The sequence below is a fragment of the Ptychodera flava genome, chromosome 9, assembly GCF_041260155.1.
Source record: "Ptychodera flava strain L36383 chromosome 9, AS_Pfla_20210202, whole genome shotgun sequence".
Classification (NCBI taxonomy): Eukaryota; Metazoa; Hemichordata; class Enteropneusta; family Ptychoderidae; genus Ptychodera; species Ptychodera flava.
This window is the reverse complement of record NC_091936.1, coordinates 41,201,807-41,219,810: the sequence shown is the minus strand read 5'-3', so window position 1 is coordinate 41,219,810 and position 18,004 is coordinate 41,201,807. Positions and strand designations below refer to the sequence as shown.

Here is an 18,004-nt window from a genome sequence, read left to right as displayed (position 1 = left end):
GGCGTAAAATGCAATAGAGAACCACATGTTAAGACAATGATAATGTGCATGTATCATATGTGAACACATGGTAGTTACAATCACCTACATGCTGAATCACAAAGCCTACAGAATGTATGTGTACTTCTTGGAAGTTTAATATTTTCTTTAAATTGTAATCACCAGCAAATTTGGTGAGCTTAGTTGAATGCTGATTGAGTCTATTTTGTATTCCTAATATTAAGCTGCATGTATGCAGTATCAATTTAGTTTGGTATAAAACATGTCAAAAATGTGAAAAAGTGATGGTTCTTTCAGAAACATTTACAAGTGTATGTCTCAATACGATGGCTTTCATCAGGGATTTTATAAACTACACTGTATTGGAGGAAATTTTGTTTTTCCCAAATTTTACACAATAAGAGCTAATAAACTGTTGAAGTATGATCAAAAAGGTAATTTGCTCTAAAAATGGAAAAGAAATGGAGTTTTTATTGTAAAAATCAGATAAAAAAGCTCGGATCATACTTACAATAGACATGTTTGATCTTGATCAGTCCATTTCTATTGATCTGAGTCGGCCCACTTTTAATGTATAAATTGTAATCACAGAAATTAATATGTTCCATCGTGCTGTAGTATACATTCCCTTCAGTGGCACTGAAAAATTTAGTTGAGTTCCCCCCGTACTACCAGTACGGTAGGAAAAACAAACCATGCAGCCATATCGTTACATGTACTTGTATAATCATTCATAGGCACACGAAATACCGTGGCATAATGCAGTAGGTTCATATTGCCATTTTCATACAATGCTAAAAAAAATTTGCAAAACGTTCCAAAAATGGTAAATTTGGAAAGTGTAATCGATAAAAATTCACCCACAGGGCAATATGGAGAAATGGCAATATCTAAGCAATATCTCAGCAAGCTGATTCTGTTTTTAGGCGGGAAATTATCATTTTCTCATCAGCAGAATTTCCTGTCATACATGTATGCATAGAAAATGGCATTGTAAGACGAATCCAAGAGTTGTTTTGTTGGTTTAGTTTACCCAAAATATTCCAATTCCTGTGACTTGCAAATGACCAATACTTGATCCATTCAAATTCAACTTTGTATAATCAATGCAAAGCAGGTTGATTATTGTTTGCACAGGAACCAGTAATTAAATCATGATGAATTTAAATCAATATCCTGCACACTTGCATACCTACACTGGTCTGACTTACACCGAGTCTACACTCTAAAAGTACGTAATCTCAGTTTGTGATATAATATCATAAAGCCATATTATTATGCCGATTTCACTGTGTGAGCACAACTAAATAACAAATAAATATTTAATTCCATTGCTGTAAGATATACACCATCAATATACAAAAGGCCTAGCTCATACCAGTACTTTTCATCCGTATCTGCTTCATTGTCTCGACTTTGTCTGAATTCAGAGATTATCAACACTCACACTAGCTGACATTATTATGGTGTGACTAAAAACAGCTTGAACATGTGTAAGTTTAGCATATTCACTGGACGGAAAAAATGAAAAATAATTGCAGGGGTGGAAATTTTATCACAATTTGGTTTGTGAAGATTGATTTACGTGAGCTTTTGGTTCTTTATTACTGTTGTGCTCACAACTGTAAATTAATTTAGGTGTTAATTTCCTGGCAAACTTTTGTATGTAGAATCAAGAAGCTATATATCATGAACTACATATACATGTATGGAAAGAATTATGAAATGTACAAGGCTGGAAATAAACCCTGATTTTCTGGTTTCCAGGAAACTTTACCTGTCTGCTATCACAAGTCAGAATTGGAATTATACCTTCACAATGTGTCTAAAATAATATCAATAAAGACTGAATTGCTACATGAAACTCACAATGTCAAGTAACCCTTTGAGTGCCAAAGTCAATTTTTGTCACCTTCATAAAATAAAACCAAGTCAAAAATCATAAAAAATTGCTGAAAAATTAATAAAAGTTGGTAAAATCTTGCTATATAAGATTTTGATGGGAAAAATTACTAAAAAGGTTCAGCTGTGATGTGAAAAGAAAAATCAATGCTTTATATATTCAAATATGCAAAGCTGATGGGGCCCAAATGCTGAGTGGGTTATAGTGCTATGAATGATAAATTGCAAAGGATATTAATTAAGTGTACATTTAGTTATACTGTAATTTATCTGTACAATATCTTGTAGCTGGCTATCAAAGTATAAACAGAATTTTGTTCCTATCCACACTATAACTCAAACTTGTGAGTTTCGATTTAAAAATTAGAAATCTAATTGAAAGTTCAAATTAATGAGCTCATCCAATTCTGTAAAATTAGTGTCAGATATGATCTTTGTTTCTGATATATTTTCCAGAACATATTACCCAGTCTGCGTTATAAAATGTTGCATATTGAATTTTAAATAGCACATTTAATGTTTTGGCATGCATCTTTTAAGATCTTCTTTTTCTCAATGTTTGTTGTATTCTGTTTTTTTTTGCTTGCACATGTTCCTCTGTGAAGGATGTAATTCCAGTGTTTGGCAACACTGTACAATGTATATCTGTGGGAATCATGTATGTTTTTAGTTAAATGTATTTCCCATATCTGTACAATTCCAAATTTTACTCTGCCATTGAAAACAGTACTGAAGATGAAGTAACAGATTTTTCCTATAGTGTCTATACTTTGTTTGTAATAGAAATTATGCAAACTGGTAATCGGGAAATGTGAGTCAAAGCCTTTATCAAGGACAAAATTCTACAGTGGCAGCTGCTGCAGACTACAGCGATACCAGAACAATAACACTTAACAAACTCTCTGTCAGCTATGTCTGTGCCATAGTGTGTCAGTAGGTGGATGTACAACTGCTTGTCAAGAATTATTTCCATTTTTATTGAAAATCAGTGACAGTGATCTGGTCCCACTGTGCTGTTTAAGAATTGGTCATCTCATAATAATTAAGCTATATAGCTGCATGATTTTATTGTTGCTGTTGAGGTGTTGAAGTAATTGCCATGGGCTGTGAATCTCACAAAACTATTCTTTAAGGATTAACCTCTATGTCCAATTTGAATTCATTCTCTCTCAGAGGGTTTTCAGTAGAAGCTATAATCGTATCAGTATTGGTTGGTCAATTTTTTTTTATACGCTATGATTATGCTTATTTTTGCAAAATTTGTAAATATTGACCTCAAGCAGGCATACCTTGGACAGTATTCATTTACAATGGAAAATTTAATAAATGTCTGAATTTACTGGCAGTTACTCTTACCAAATTTTTCTCTTTTTTGTGACAGCATTACTCGAGGGAAGTGATGCATTAAGTTTCAATTACAATCTTAAGTACTATTGATAATTAACCGTCTATTCTAAAACATGAAATGGTTTTGTTGTTTAAACAGAACACTATAATTTTAATCTCACACACTTTCACCTGTGTACACTCAAGGTTTACACTTCATCTTCTACTTACTATATTGAAAATTTTGAATTCCCTGTCTGAAATGGTTTTACAGAATTGTTTTGGCTTGGTCTCCATCCCTTGCTTTCCTGTACAAATTGGCCCATCTTTGCCGTTGAAGACAATTTGCCTGTAGCATTCTGTACTCTTGACAAGATTCACATTTGCATCCTACAAAAACCAGAAAGATGAGCATCACAGTCATCAGATTGCAGAATATGACATGTTGCCGCTAGCTGATTATACTGGAAATATTTATAAAAAAAGGCCATTGAAATATGAAACATGATATCTTTCATGCCATATCAGTACGATTCTGTCATTTCAATTTAAAAACCAAAAAAAGCAGTACACTTTTTTGTCAGATCTTCTAGATAAGTCTTGGAGTTTCCTGTCATGAGTCTGCTGATTTTAGGATCATATGTAATTTTGTTATCAAAGTACCTGTACTTATAGAAATTCTTTATCTCTCAATCATTCTTTTGTGATGAGAGATGATGGTTGCCTGGGTTACTGGATACAGAATCAGATAGTTATCTCTGTAAATTCACACAGAAATTGCTCATTACCCTGGCGATATGCGCATTAGCAGAGTCTCTGGTGATTTTCTTCATAACGAGATTTGTACTGCAGAGATTGCAGTATATTGACAGGAGGGTATTCATCACTGGTAGATCAGTTCAGCTAGTACCGATGCAAAATGGTAAAGATTTGGAGATACTGACAGACTTTTCATGACCTTTTTTTTTTGGACATAACTATGTCTAGGAAGACATCATCAGATATTCGTCTGCTTGCATCTTCTCTGTAATATCGACTACATGTTTACACTATCTACCTGCAGTCGAAATGGATATACCCCCAGAGCAAACAAAGCTTGATTTCCGTCAAGCTCCACAACTACTTCCTTTTGTGTCAGTGTGAATGCATTGATTATGAATATATCCACACAAATTTGGTAATTTTTTGCATGACATTACCATATCAAATATCACTAGGGTATGTTATGTAATTATTCCATTTTCTTGTTGCACTTTACCCTCTCTTTCACTCTTTTGAAATATGAAATCATTTTTACCGTTCATAAAATAAATTGCAACTGTTATTCAAAAGGTGCAAATGCCACTGTCACATAACATTTTTAAATGTTTGCATACCTTGATATGTTATGGTGATCAAAATAGCTGAAAAAACATTAGCAACGATGATATGCCAACAGAGAGAGAACTGTAAAACAAATCTTTTTAGCTAGCATCCTTTTTAGCTAATTTAGCTGAGTGTTTAAATTCACTAATTAAAGATGTTGCTAATTTAAACTTTTCCCCATATTTACTATGGTCAAGATGTATTTTCAGCTAAATTACAAAATCTGCTGATTTCAATGAAATCCAAAATTGCTAAAAAAGCATGCAGCTATAATTCAAAGTTTTTGACAGCATAGTGCTCCTAATCTGTTTCTTAACCCAATGAGCCCTGCTCGCCCTCGTAACATTTGACACAGAAATTTTCATCAAAGCACGGTACAAGAAGGTAACAGATGCTAAATTTTGAAAGTTGACCTAATTTATATTTATGATACCATGTATACATTTCGACCACAAGTATACAAGCCAGTCTTCAGCACAGTAGAGAATAAGGTTGCATCAATAGGTTACTAGTACTTGCCACCTCCAATCTTCTGTACACATCTTCAACATCCAAAATATCAGCCATATAACTGCAAAAATCTTGACATGCAACAGAGTAATTGAAAATTATCCAAACAGTCACATCGTGTGAACACAAAGGTTACAATTCAGCTTTTTTATGTGTACAAAGTGCATTAGAAAAAAATTTAAATATAAGAGTTTTTACTTGTTGTCCAGTTAAATAGCTATAACCTACATGTACCGGTATGCCACAATTTTATTAATTTTTCATTTAATTCTTTAAGATTTTTTGTTTGAGTACATAAATTGCATAGAATAAGACAAAGGAAAAAAGCTGGACTTAAGAAGAGCTCTAGATCGAAACTCGAAGCTAAATTTCTGTCAGCTTTTGTTCACCATCTCTTGTGAACAAGCAAGTAATCTTTTGTCAATATGATACATCTGGCAAAGTCTATCATGGTGTAGAAATTAATGTCAAGAATTGCACATTAGCTTTGTTGCCTCCAGTTCTTCCACACATGAGGTCTGTTTTACCTACTGAACCATGCTGTGATTATGAAAACTTATGATGGTTGTAAAAAGCAGTTTTTTATTACCTGTGTGTTTTATGCAGCATGTCAATGATAAATCTGCCCTACATCAGCCGTCAAGGTTTGAGTCTCTGTCACATTACTGCATGCAATGCATGCAATTGTGTTGTGATGAGGGTTTTATAGAAGAAATGAAATTGTTTCATTGGTTTGTAGTTCAAGGTCAACTCAAATTGTATCAATTGTGAAGGCATGCTTGTGGTGTGATTATAATTTGTGTACCATTCTGTGTACTTCAGTTTGCTAATGCATTGCTGGACTGACCGAGACATGCATTCATGCATGGGAATGTATGAAACAGCTGACCGAGTAAAACATTTCAATGTCATTGACATGTGAAATGTGAATTAATCACCATATATTCTAGTAGCTTTGCTAGTTGCTGTCACAGTGGTTTTTTTGAACCATGTGTACAAGGACGAAAAATGATACCTGGCTGAAATACATGGTGAATTGCTGTATTTTTAAATTTTCTATACAAACTGAATGATTGATAATATCACAAGAAATTAAGAGTCTTTTCATCCTTTTGAATGTCCTCGAAAACATTAGATTTCATAAATATTTTAGTGATCTGGCATTAAAAATCAATTTAGCACAGTCATGACAATACTTTACCCTTTCACCACCATGGTTTGGCCCAAACCCATTGTTGTCAATGGTGATAGTGGACTTGTTTACAGGGAATTGGGGGTGAACACGTTAAAGGGAATTTGAACTTTATATACAAGTCAAGATGAGCGATAGCTAATAGTCAACTTGACGAACAAAATCGCCCTTCTGGCATTCTTGTTCCAAGATTAAAGACTGAGATACTTGACTCAATTTTTCATATGTCTGTTAATAATAGTCTGATAGCTACAAAGATCAAGGTTGTACTTTCAAAGATTGCATGCCTCTAGAAGAAGTTCATATCGTACGTAACATAAATTGATTTTGACATACAGAAGTCAATTTTGCCTGCAGACAGAATTTGTGTAGTGCCATCTGTTACCAGTGTTTCGATTCATCGACTTTTTGAAAATGCAATTTAATTTGGTTAACAGGAAGTGTAAGAGTATTCAGATTAATATTTACTGATCACAATACTGTAGCTATGGTGGTGCACTCCTCAGGGGAAAACAAATTTTAGTGTTTTGCCTCAACAAAAAAATTGACTAATCCACATTGGATTAGTGTGATACACCCCTATAAGAAAGTGGTATCTGCCACTTAAGAGCTTTCTCACATGAATGAATGAGCTGGTTATACTCTTGGTCTGCTGTTTGTAAAATAGAACCTTCCAAACTCAACCACTGCTGTACTCAAGCACAGGGCTAATGTCTTACCTGACACTCTCACCAGAACCTGCATTATTATGAATTGTTGATATTCCTACAAGTGTGGTTTCCTATCGTCATGATTCATCATTTCTGATCTGCATCTCTTGTTGCCGTGACAATTCTGAGTATAACGTCACTTGCGTCCATCAAGTTGGGAGCAAGCTTGGTCTTTGTCTTCATAGCAACCGGGTTTCAGCAATATTTGGCGCATCAGTCATCATGGAAATAGCTGACAAAAAGACCGTTGAGTTGGATGAAAAACGACACATTATAGAAAAGAAGAAGGTAACAAGGATCTAGTTTAACTTAACCTTTTCACCACTATGGTTTTTCCCAAATCCATTGTTTTCTATGGTAAAGTTGGACCTGTACACAGGGAACTGGGGTGAAAGGGTTAAGATCTCCCCACCCACAGGACTGTGAGTGCAATATCCCTTTAATACTAACAATTTGAAATTGCCTTCTCTATTTAATAGGATGGCTGCACCAATATTGGGAAAGACAGCGTCTTATATGAGCTACATGTCAAATTATATTCCAGGGAGATACGAATCAGCTTATACTCCTGTTGAGACCATTGAAGTGGTGTTCCTTTAGCCAATAATGGTGCATTTGCATTGTAATTAAAAATATACATTTTACTTCAATTCTGTCTTATTGAATAACTGGCTGCTTTACTGAACAAATTCTGAGTCATCTTCTTATGTGAGCATGCAGTCACTTACAAGAATTCCTTTTCTATAGGCCACTGCCATGGTTACTCATAGCATGCAGTCACTTACAAGAATTCCTTTTCTATAGGCCACTGCCATGGTTTCTCATAAAACACAAATTAAACACAATATGCCTAAGAGAGTCTTATAAATTTACGTATTCAATACCTGTATAACATGTGTTGATTTAAACCACAGTGAACTGAGTGGCTATATTCTATACTAGTATCTCTCTTACGTTCCCTTTGTGAGGTGTACGCTATTGATACATGTATTTATATATGTTGGCCCGTAATGGACGTACCTTTTGAACAAACACTTCACTTTCAGTATTGGGGTTTAATTAGCTCGTTATGTGAAAGCTGGACTTAATCAGATCCTATTTTTACACTAATAGAGTTTACATATCAACATTTAAGGGGCAACTATTAATATTGTCACAAATCACCTATAATATAATGATATCATATTAAATGTTAATTGGCTTTTTTCTCTTGTGATATTGATATTTCTGTCAGTAGTATTTGTAGAAGGGACTATCAATTGACCTCATGTGTGACCTGTAATCCTGTGCTAATTTTACAGGGTGTAAGTTTATTGGCTGAGACATAGGTTTTGATAGTGTGTTTATTGCTTGAAAGTGTCATTTTGAAAAAATCATTCTGAAATTTGGTTTTAGAACTCCCATCAGGTGTGCTTCCCCCTCACTCTCACAATCGCTCTTAGCCTAGTTCTTAAAGTGCACATTACAATTGGATAAACACCTTAGCTAGCACAGCTTTTACAAAATGATAATGTAAGCAAAAAACAGTGAAATCTTAGCTTTCAAGGATTATTGCATCCTTTGAATTGCTGAATTTTTTCAAGTTCATTTGCATACAAGATCTTACCACTGGTCCATGTTCTGCATCACAGTGACCTGGGAATATTGTTTTTTTGGCTACTCTATTTTTACCAGTTAATGACACTTTTGTTTTTGTTTTAGTAATTTTCACATAGCTTCTATAATTGACCAATTACACTTACAATTGCATCTCTAGCAATGTTTTCAACTTAGCCTGTAACAATTCAAAATGTTGGTTTGGCAGGGATGAACTACTTCAGACTTACTTTTGTGCAACCCACTGTAGATCGATGTCAATTGCAGATGTAACATCAGACAGGATTGCTCTTTTGTCCTTCAATGGGAAATTTTGGTTACCATGGAAACCATAGACGTAATCATCAGTAGTCAAGCTAGTCACCTTGCTATATGAGACTCACATGTAAATGAATATAATCCAATATCGTAAATACAGATCCACGACCCTGTGGATAGAAGAGATTTTTTCTTTCAAAAAGTTTCAGCAGATCAGTGCATAATACCATAGTGCCGCCAACCACATTGGGTGGAGACGCTGTGATTACATCTCTTTCACATCTCTTGTGTGATTACATCTTTTTTATGATAAAAAGTTCAGAGGACAGAACCTAAATGTATCAATTTATTCGTCAACTAATGTCCTTTGTATATGAACTAGACTTTTTGTCTTCTCTCTTTGAAAATGTACCAGTTTTCTGTGTAAAATAGCTGTCAACATATTTTAATAGTATGCATGTGATACATGTTCACTGTATGCAAAGGAAATTATACACCTGGAATTCTTACAATTATATTGTATTGCACAAAAATTGGTATTGTGTGTTAAAAGGAACAATAGCTGGAACATTGGATAGTTTTGTCATTTTGTTTATTCAAGAAAACAAAGAGATTTTCTTCTCCTTTCTAAAGTTCATTGAACTACAATGTGTTACACTTGCAATTAACTGTATGCAGTGTGAACTATATGCAATGTTAATGTTTACATTAAATTCTACATGTGACTGAAAAGTGGTTATATCACAACTTGCAAACTTCCAGGCTGCATCGACAAGTTGAACACCAGGCATTTTCGTCAGGATTCAAACAAAAAAATAATAGAAAATACCCCACACAAATACAGTTTTAACCCTTTCATCACTATGGTTTGGCCTAATTACCCATTGTTATCAATGGTGATTCTGGACCTGTATATAGAGACATAGGGGTGAGCAGGTCATGGAGCAAATTTGCCTAATTTGCCTTACTACTTTATAAGTAAAATGAAAGTTGTCTCTGTTACATTCAGTGAAAACATACAAGGTTTACTCTTTTGTCCAAAGCAAGAATAATGAGACGTCAGAGTCCAAAAATAGCAAACTAATTACACACATGTAGTACTTTGCATCTTTTCAAATGGGATACTCACAATATCTATAATTATGGGAAAAGTAACACTCAAATCAATTTCTTGGAGTTTATATTCTGAAGAGTCAAGGAAGTGCTGTAGGGTGTGTGTATGTCGATAGCAGTAATTTTCAACCTCCGCGAGTACTGTTGAAATGAAAAGACATCTGTGTTGAAAAGAATTAACAGTGAACATCAAGACGTGTGAATTGTACGTCAATGTTGCTTTTATAATGCACAATAGTAGTGCACCCAAGTGAGATTATAATTATCCATTCTTTCCTTTAAAGATTGTCGCTATTGAAACTCTTGTTGCCATGAAATGAAATTATGCCTGATAAGGTACTTAAAGCCATCGATGTGACAGTGATTAGCATGTGACTCAGCTCTGTTTCAACATTTGTAGAGATGTCTGATTTAGGGCAGTTACATGTCTGTAGGTCACTTGTAAGATGCCTTGTTGTAAATTTCTGTGTTCCAGGCTCAGAGAAAAGCTACTCATTGATTTCTTGGCACGCATGTACACTTCTCTTGGAAAGACATAATATATTATATTATACCTTGAGTAGCAAAATGACTTTGTCTATTTTGTTACATCATAATTTTATTCCCATAGAAATGTGGGTGGAAACCACTTTGTGACCTTGCCTTTTTATTGGTTGGTTTGGGCACATACAAATGACAAGGATCTTGTTCACTAAATTGTAGTTCATCATGTGATGTTGCAAGAATACCAATTGTTCATGGTAGAGTGTGCCTTGCAGACAGATATTTGGACTCTTTAACTTTTACCATACATTTTTAGTCTACCACTTGTGAGGGTTCATTTTGAAGTTTATGGAGTAAAATAAAGTTTCCTTTGGCATGCATTTTTGTGAAAATCAAAACTTTTTTGCCTGTAGAGTTAAACATATGGATGACAGCCATTTTGAATTTCAAGTGTCCGTAAATAATGGGTAATTTTTTTGGTACCAAAGTTTGCACAGTGATCAACCCCTGATTTTTAGTCTTAGTTTTGAAAGGGATACCGGTTTAAAGTTTCCTTGAGAAAACGTTAGGCAAAAGTTAAAATTCTTCAATTTTGAAATGTAGCATATAATTTTGCACCATTGTACGACAGTAAGTTCAAGAGTTAAAATGTTCTTTTTTTGCTACACCTACTGTAAATGATGTAGTACGTATTATTCATATAATTTTTAGACTTTCAAACCTTGAAGCCAGCAAAATAACTGTCAAGGAATCCAAAAAGTTTGATAAATACAATTTGCAGAATTAATTTTATGGGACATTTTATCGTGCATAGCAATTAATCTAATTTTCTGATATCATCGTCATTGAAGCATGTGTTAATTTGCTCAGTATGTATACCCTCATATGTTTATTACATTAAAAAACATCTTTTAGGATTTGACCCACTTAAACTGAGTATGTGACCAAAAAGACTATGTTCTCAGCTGTTCTCTTTCTTTATCACCACAGCATGCCAGCTAGTATTCAGCTTCTGATCTTGTTGATCTTGGAGCGTCAAACTGTCAATCCCATAATGCCCCTTGTGAAACCTGGGTGAGCAGGTGGACATCTAAATTCCTCACTCAGTCTTTCCAACATCTGAAACAAACAGAGCACTTTACGTCAGGACTGACATGTACAGGGTGCAAAATGACGTGAGCATCACAAATTTAATGTCGTTGATGTCATTATGGACTGCGAGATTGTTCCTAAATGAGATCGCAGGCTGAGTACATGTGAGTAAGCACTGGGGAGTTGTAGTGTAACAGTTTTGTGACAAATTGGTTTTTGTCTGAGTGACATGTAGATTACATGGTTGTCTTCTCTTTACCGTATCCGTAATTTGTCCTTGATGTCTGATTGATATCTGACATTCAACTGTAAAATGAAATCCTTGATTGCTGTGCTCACTTACAGTGTCGGCACAAAGGCAAAAGCTACCACCAGTATGCAAATTTAAATAGGTTGACCGGACTCAGCAATCAGATGTATATTTAGAACAAGCTGATCCTCAATTGTCGAATATTCAGGCTGAGAAAGTCATGAAATTAAACTACTATCATGGTTTTACAGACAGCTAACTGGGATGAGCAATTATTCTGTGATCTGAGAGGTCTAAAAATGCCTTGCACTTTCTAATACTATTGAGTATAGAGAATCAGATTGTTCATTCTAGCCAGAAAGACTGGATCAGAGAAATTTAGTGTAACTTTTTCAAGCTTGAATGTCACTTACTTTATGTCATTCAAATGACACTATGAGACGACAGAATCCAATTTGTACATACTTGGCGTAAGCCTCTCAAGTTTCCAATGACTTACATGTAACTTGCAAAACTTTTGAATGTAGGTAATTTGACAGATAGCATGATTTACGATTTTCAACTGAATTGAGTGGATCAGAACCTGTTTTCAACGTTAACTGTAAAAAAGGGTTCACTGAGCTTTTAAAGTTTTCTAAGTAACCATGAATACCTATCCTGTTATATTTTACCATAAACTACATTAAACTTTTAACTTTAACATATTGAAAAAAATGATTAGGCACTTTAAAAAAAATTCTTTGTTTGCTGTCTGCGTGCTGATAGGTTTTCAGAGAAAATTAAGAAAACAACCACAATGTTTACACTATTAAAAATAAAAATATTATTTTTCCAAAGAAATCAAATAAACAATTTGAGCTTATGTTAATGCTGTTGTGTTTTTTGTCTCTGTTTGTTTTTTTTTCCCTGGCTTACTGGTAGGTTTTTCGAAAATTCAAGGACGGCAAACTAATAATTTTCTTTGAATGGCCACAGAACTTTTAGTATTATGATTGCTGTCAAGAGTCTTGAGACAAATGGGTGAATAAAATTAAACAAAACCATTTATGAAATTGCATCCAATGCATGGCCAGCACAAACCCTGTATATATTTATCATAGACTCTCAGGGCTCTTTGCGGCAATCCAATGTTTTGTGAGTGTGTTTAATGCGTAAACAAACTACCTATCAAGTTGAATGAAAGAATCAGACTGTAGTGTTTGTGAGAATGACATGATAAAACATCCATTGACTATCAGACGTTACTGTGTGTCCACGTTGGGGAGGTCTATATATTCACCCAGACGTTTCACCGGCAAGAGTTGTCTACTGTTGCCAACTAAATATTGCTTGAGAGAGAAAACAAATCAAAACCCAGTGTTTGTACGGTAACTAGAAACAAGCCCTGAGTATTGCAATTTTATAAAGTATTTTAATAGCTCGATCTGCACTTGTAACGTGAGGCAAATCCAAAATGTGGTTGACAACCAATTTACACTCCTATTAAGTTCAATCTTTTTATGCTGAAATTTTTTGTTGACACTGCATGTGTTTGTGCTGGAGCATCAATTTGCATCTCAAAGGGAAACAGTCGTCGGAACTGCGCCTGTTTGAGTTTCTTGTTTACAAACAATGTATTTCGTGCACGATATCTACACTTCATCATCATAGCTGCAACATTTAATTATATGATATAGATTAACTTATGACATGTTTTAACTTACACAATCACCATCATACCTTGGATACACTGTTCACATTGGTCCTATGAGCGCACTTTAGACAACTGTATCCCTATATACAGGTCAGAAGTTTATTATAATTTGCATATAAAACTGTGTCTGTTTTAGGGCAGTGCATATGTCCTCACAATTTTCACTGAAGAGAGAGAACAGAATTCACAGTTTGTTGCAAAATATGTCAACCTTCAGGGTAGTTAATTCCAACAATACCATATCAAACCATCCTCAAATCTTTGCTATTGTCACACTGCAGTCCACTGAGTTCAGCAAATTTTAGTTCAGACACGTTGAGCATCAGTCGTGAATATGTAGAGATGTAAAAGTTGAAACAAATCCTTTGAGTGAAGCAGATAAGCAGATTTCCGGACTCAGACTTAACCATCAAATCGGAACGATTATTCAAACAGACCTGAGATGTAGAAATCTCCTCGGAGAGCCCTAAGTTGCCCCCTTCAGAGACGAATATGTATCCACAGTCAGTTCAAATATTGATCCGTCTGAGCTTTCATCCTAATCCTTTGACACAGGTCTGACAAGACTACATCTTTACCATTTGCACCAGCTCTGCCAGTGAATACAAACTGTGCTGAATATTTTATCAGCCTTGAGTGTCAGAGTACCCTATACTGTAGGTTTGTAAATGGAGCCAAACATCAGTACAAATTCCTAGGACTCTGACAGCTCTCCAAACTCTCCACAGACATGTTGTTGCCATTTAATCTGTGTCTTCTGATAATGCTCTTTTTTCTCAGCATACATGTAAATGGATCTCTCAAAGTGAAGAAAATGTGACACTTCTGCATGTGAAATTCAATGTTCACTTATTTCCATAAACCACAGGGGATGAGGGAGAAAGAGAAATTTCTTCCCGGTGATCATTTCCATGGAAGAAATTCCAATGTTGATTGTTCCTATCCCGTGTATATTAGCATAAATCATTTGTACAGACTGATATTTAAAATTCCAGAGATGCAGTAATTAAAATGTGAGGCACATATCTGACAAATAAATTAACCTTTAAACACTAAATTTTATCAGCTCTGTAAATGACAGGGCTGAAACGTAACAAATCAGTTCTAAGTTCTGTTGTTTTCTGTCAACTTACATATTTTTAACAGTAGCTGCTAGCCTAAATTTTCATATGTGACTAAAAACTTGTACAAACTTTGACAAAATCATTTCTGTCCTATTTTGGGGCAAATTTGTACATATTTTTAAGGATTTTATCCTCATTGTTACACATTGATCAAAAATCCCTTTCCACAAGCTCCCTGTTTAAATGCATCAGTTATAATCTCATTCATATTTTTTAAAATCATCATCACATTTTCATTTTTGAGAACTTTTTAGTCCCCACGGACACCGTCCGGGGGGACTTATAGGTTTGGTCATGTCCGTGCGTGTGTGCGTGCGTGCGTGCGTGCGTGCGTCCGTCCGTCCGTCCGTTCACGCAGATATCTCAGAGATGCCTGGAGCGATTTCATTCAAACTTGGTACAATGATTACTTCATATGTCATACATATGCACGTCGATTTGTTTTGTGATACGACCCAATATGGCCTCCAGGCAGCCATTTTTTTCATGTACAGAGCCATACTCAGACATGTTTCAACCGATTTTATTCAAAGTTTGTACAGGGACATTGACCAATGTCATACATATGCACGTCAATTTGTTTTGTGATACGATCCAATATGGCTGCAAGGCGGCCATTTTATTACAATTTTTTCATGTACGGAGCCATTAAACTCAGACATGTTTCAACCCATTTTATTCAAAGTTGGTACAAGGACATTGACCAATGTCATAGATATGCACGTCAATTGGTTTTGTGATACGATCCAATATGGCTGCCGTGCGGCCATTTTGTTACGATTTTTTTATGTACGAAGCCATAACTCAGGCATATCTCAACCGATTTTATTCAAAGTTGGTACAAGGACATTGACCAATGTCATACATATGCACGTCGATTTGTTTTGTGATACGATCCACTAAATTAAATTAATTGCCAATTTGCATTTACATGATGAACTTTTGTTTTAGGGTGAATGTCCAGAAGCACTGCGTCAAACTTTATAAAATATGGTACCAGTGATAATCTATCAGTGTTATGATAGGATGCAAAAATGTTTTGCAACATCCTGTTGATTAATTCCTAGTTGACTCATTTAATGAACTTAAGATGGTGGCCTACATTGGTTTTATGTTTTCATCACCATGGAACTCATTCTTGGCCATTGAGCGCCATCTGTATCAAAGTATTTTTATCACAGACCTAATTAATGAAGAGGACTCTATCCTCTTTGAGGACTTGTAATCAAAGTACCCATTAACAAGTGGGGACTGTGTCATCAACGATGACTTTTCTCTTGTGTTGTAGGATTTCATACAAATGGCCTATCAACGTATATATTTTGTCGGGATGTGTGGATTTGTCCAAATGATGATCCAATGTTTGTGTTACTTGAAGCTGTATGAAATATTTTAAAATCATTTTAGAAGGCGCTTCTCCATATTTGAGTAGTATTTCTCACTTCATCAAAATATTGTCAGAAACTGTTTGATTTCTGTGCACATTAAGTTGATTAACCCTTTCACCACCATGGTTTGGCCCTAAATCACTCGTTATCAATGGTGAGTATGGACCTGTTTACAGGGAATAGGGATGAATAGGTTAAACTGGAGCAGGGAATTTTCTGTAAATTCTAGAGTCAATTTGCCTTAGAATCATACGTTTCTGTTGGGTTTTGTTGTGAAATATCATAGCAGAACCACATACATTTTAATTTTTGATAACAAGCAGCCACTCTTTCACATGAACAACCAATTTTTGTATTAAAATAACACCACATTATGAATTAACATGATGTTTTTTTCCTCATTTGGTGTGTAATGCGCGATATGATTAATCTCATTTGAGATAATCTATAGTATCCTCAACAGTCTTAGCAACCACAGCAGGTATCTACCTCTCTACTTTTGCATTACCTTAGCAACAACATGATCATAATTATCAAGTTTGATCTTTTGCAATCTCTTGAAAGAGGAACACCAAGAGAGTGTTTATTGTGTTTCTCTAGGATTTGCAGACAGAGTCGATTGTTGCATTGTCAGAGCAGAATGCAAATTGATGAGGCTTTGTGCATTCCGCCAGCGTACAACACATTTAAGATTTAATAGCTGTCATAAATCCCTGTCTGAGTTGATGGGGGAGAAATCTTCACATGCAATGTTGACTGGCAAGATCATTCCCATGACAAGCAACTCTTTGTATGAGAGGCACGTACACATCTAGTTTTGCGTGGAAATTTAAAGGTTAGGTTTCGGTCCAACTGTTCTCAGTTCATGATGTCATGAGATGAGTTGGCTGTGAAGGCTTCCTGTGATTAGATCAAGTCGGGTTACATGATTTCACTCCTGTAGTTGAATGTCTCAAGACCTGTTTATAGATTATTCCTGACACTGCATTGCTTGTTGCCACTTCAACTGTTCATACCCTCGCATTCACAATGCTGTACATTGAACAAAGAAGGTCAAGCAATGGCAATTTCAAAAAAAAAATAATATGTTCCTTTAACATGTATTTGAAATGTTTCTTGATGATTTGGCACAAATGGGAAAAAATCATCTAGTGCTTTACAAACATCGGCAATAGCTTCTGTAATAACCTCTAATGTAAAGTATGTGATTAAAAAATTCCTTTCAACCCAATTTTTCAAAATTGCGTCAAAATTATTGAACACAGCACATCAATGCCTTTCAGAATTTAATTTTTTGATGCAATTTTCTCTTGATTGCTGTGTAATTTAAAGATATTCACTGTTGAAGACAGAAATTGTTTGATGCATTGATGTCATCAGAAAATTGTGAATTGTAGATTGTGAATTCTATGCAATTCACTCAATTACAGATCTATGAATTTGTTAGTAATAGGAAATACCCAAGAGATTTGTGAAGAAAATTGTCATTAAGTGGTATGCTTCGCATTTTTATTTGAAGATAGTAATCAGATGGTCATTATGAAGATGTGTTCGTTATCTTTAATTAGTGCCATTTAGATGTTTCTGATTGGCATGCAGTACAATTGCAGCCATATGCCACCTCCTTGGCAAATGGAATGAGCTGAGATGATCAAACATTTTCAAGATGGCCGACAGCAACAAGGCAGAGGGTACCATAGCTACCATATCAGAGGCTGTTTCAGTGGCTGTCATCGATGTTTTTCAACTCCAAGTGCCTTATCCTTCATATCAGACATGCTCAACTTTTCACCATAGAAATGTGAGTTTGACTTTGATCATCAAAATCAGTTAAGTTGTCAGACAGTTCATGGTCACACAATTCATCAGAGCCATCAACACTGACAAGCATAGGGACATTGAAACGCCTATTTAAATGTATTATGTCTGTCTTTGGGGCCCATATAGTTATCAGAGACCTAATCTAAATGACATGTGGATCAGACACTCGCACAAGATTGGC

At 35.1% G+C, this 18,004-nt stretch overlaps 1 protein-coding gene across 9 annotated transcripts in view; it reads left to right on the top strand.

The window, feature by feature from the left end:
• The window catches only part of LOC139141010 (putative sodium-coupled neutral amino acid transporter 11), a 65,124-nt gene that overhangs the window by 9,679 nt on the left and 37,441 nt on the right, over positions 1 to 18,004 (top strand). For 2 of the 9 annotated variants that reach the window (XM_070710567.1, XM_070710564.1), the window contains exon 1: positions 17,654 to 17,803. The exons of 5 other annotated variants lie outside the window; for them this stretch is intronic. In XM_070710567.1, the coding sequence (XP_070566668.1) occupies positions 17,669 to 17,803 (135 nt within the window). In that variant the 5' untranslated portion in view covers positions 17,654 to 17,668. Of the gene's footprint in view, positions 1 to 6,970; positions 7,294 to 17,653; positions 17,804 to 18,004 lie in introns of those variants that run through there. 2 more of the 9 variants (XM_070710569.1, XM_070710568.1) reach the window with 2 other exon arrangements.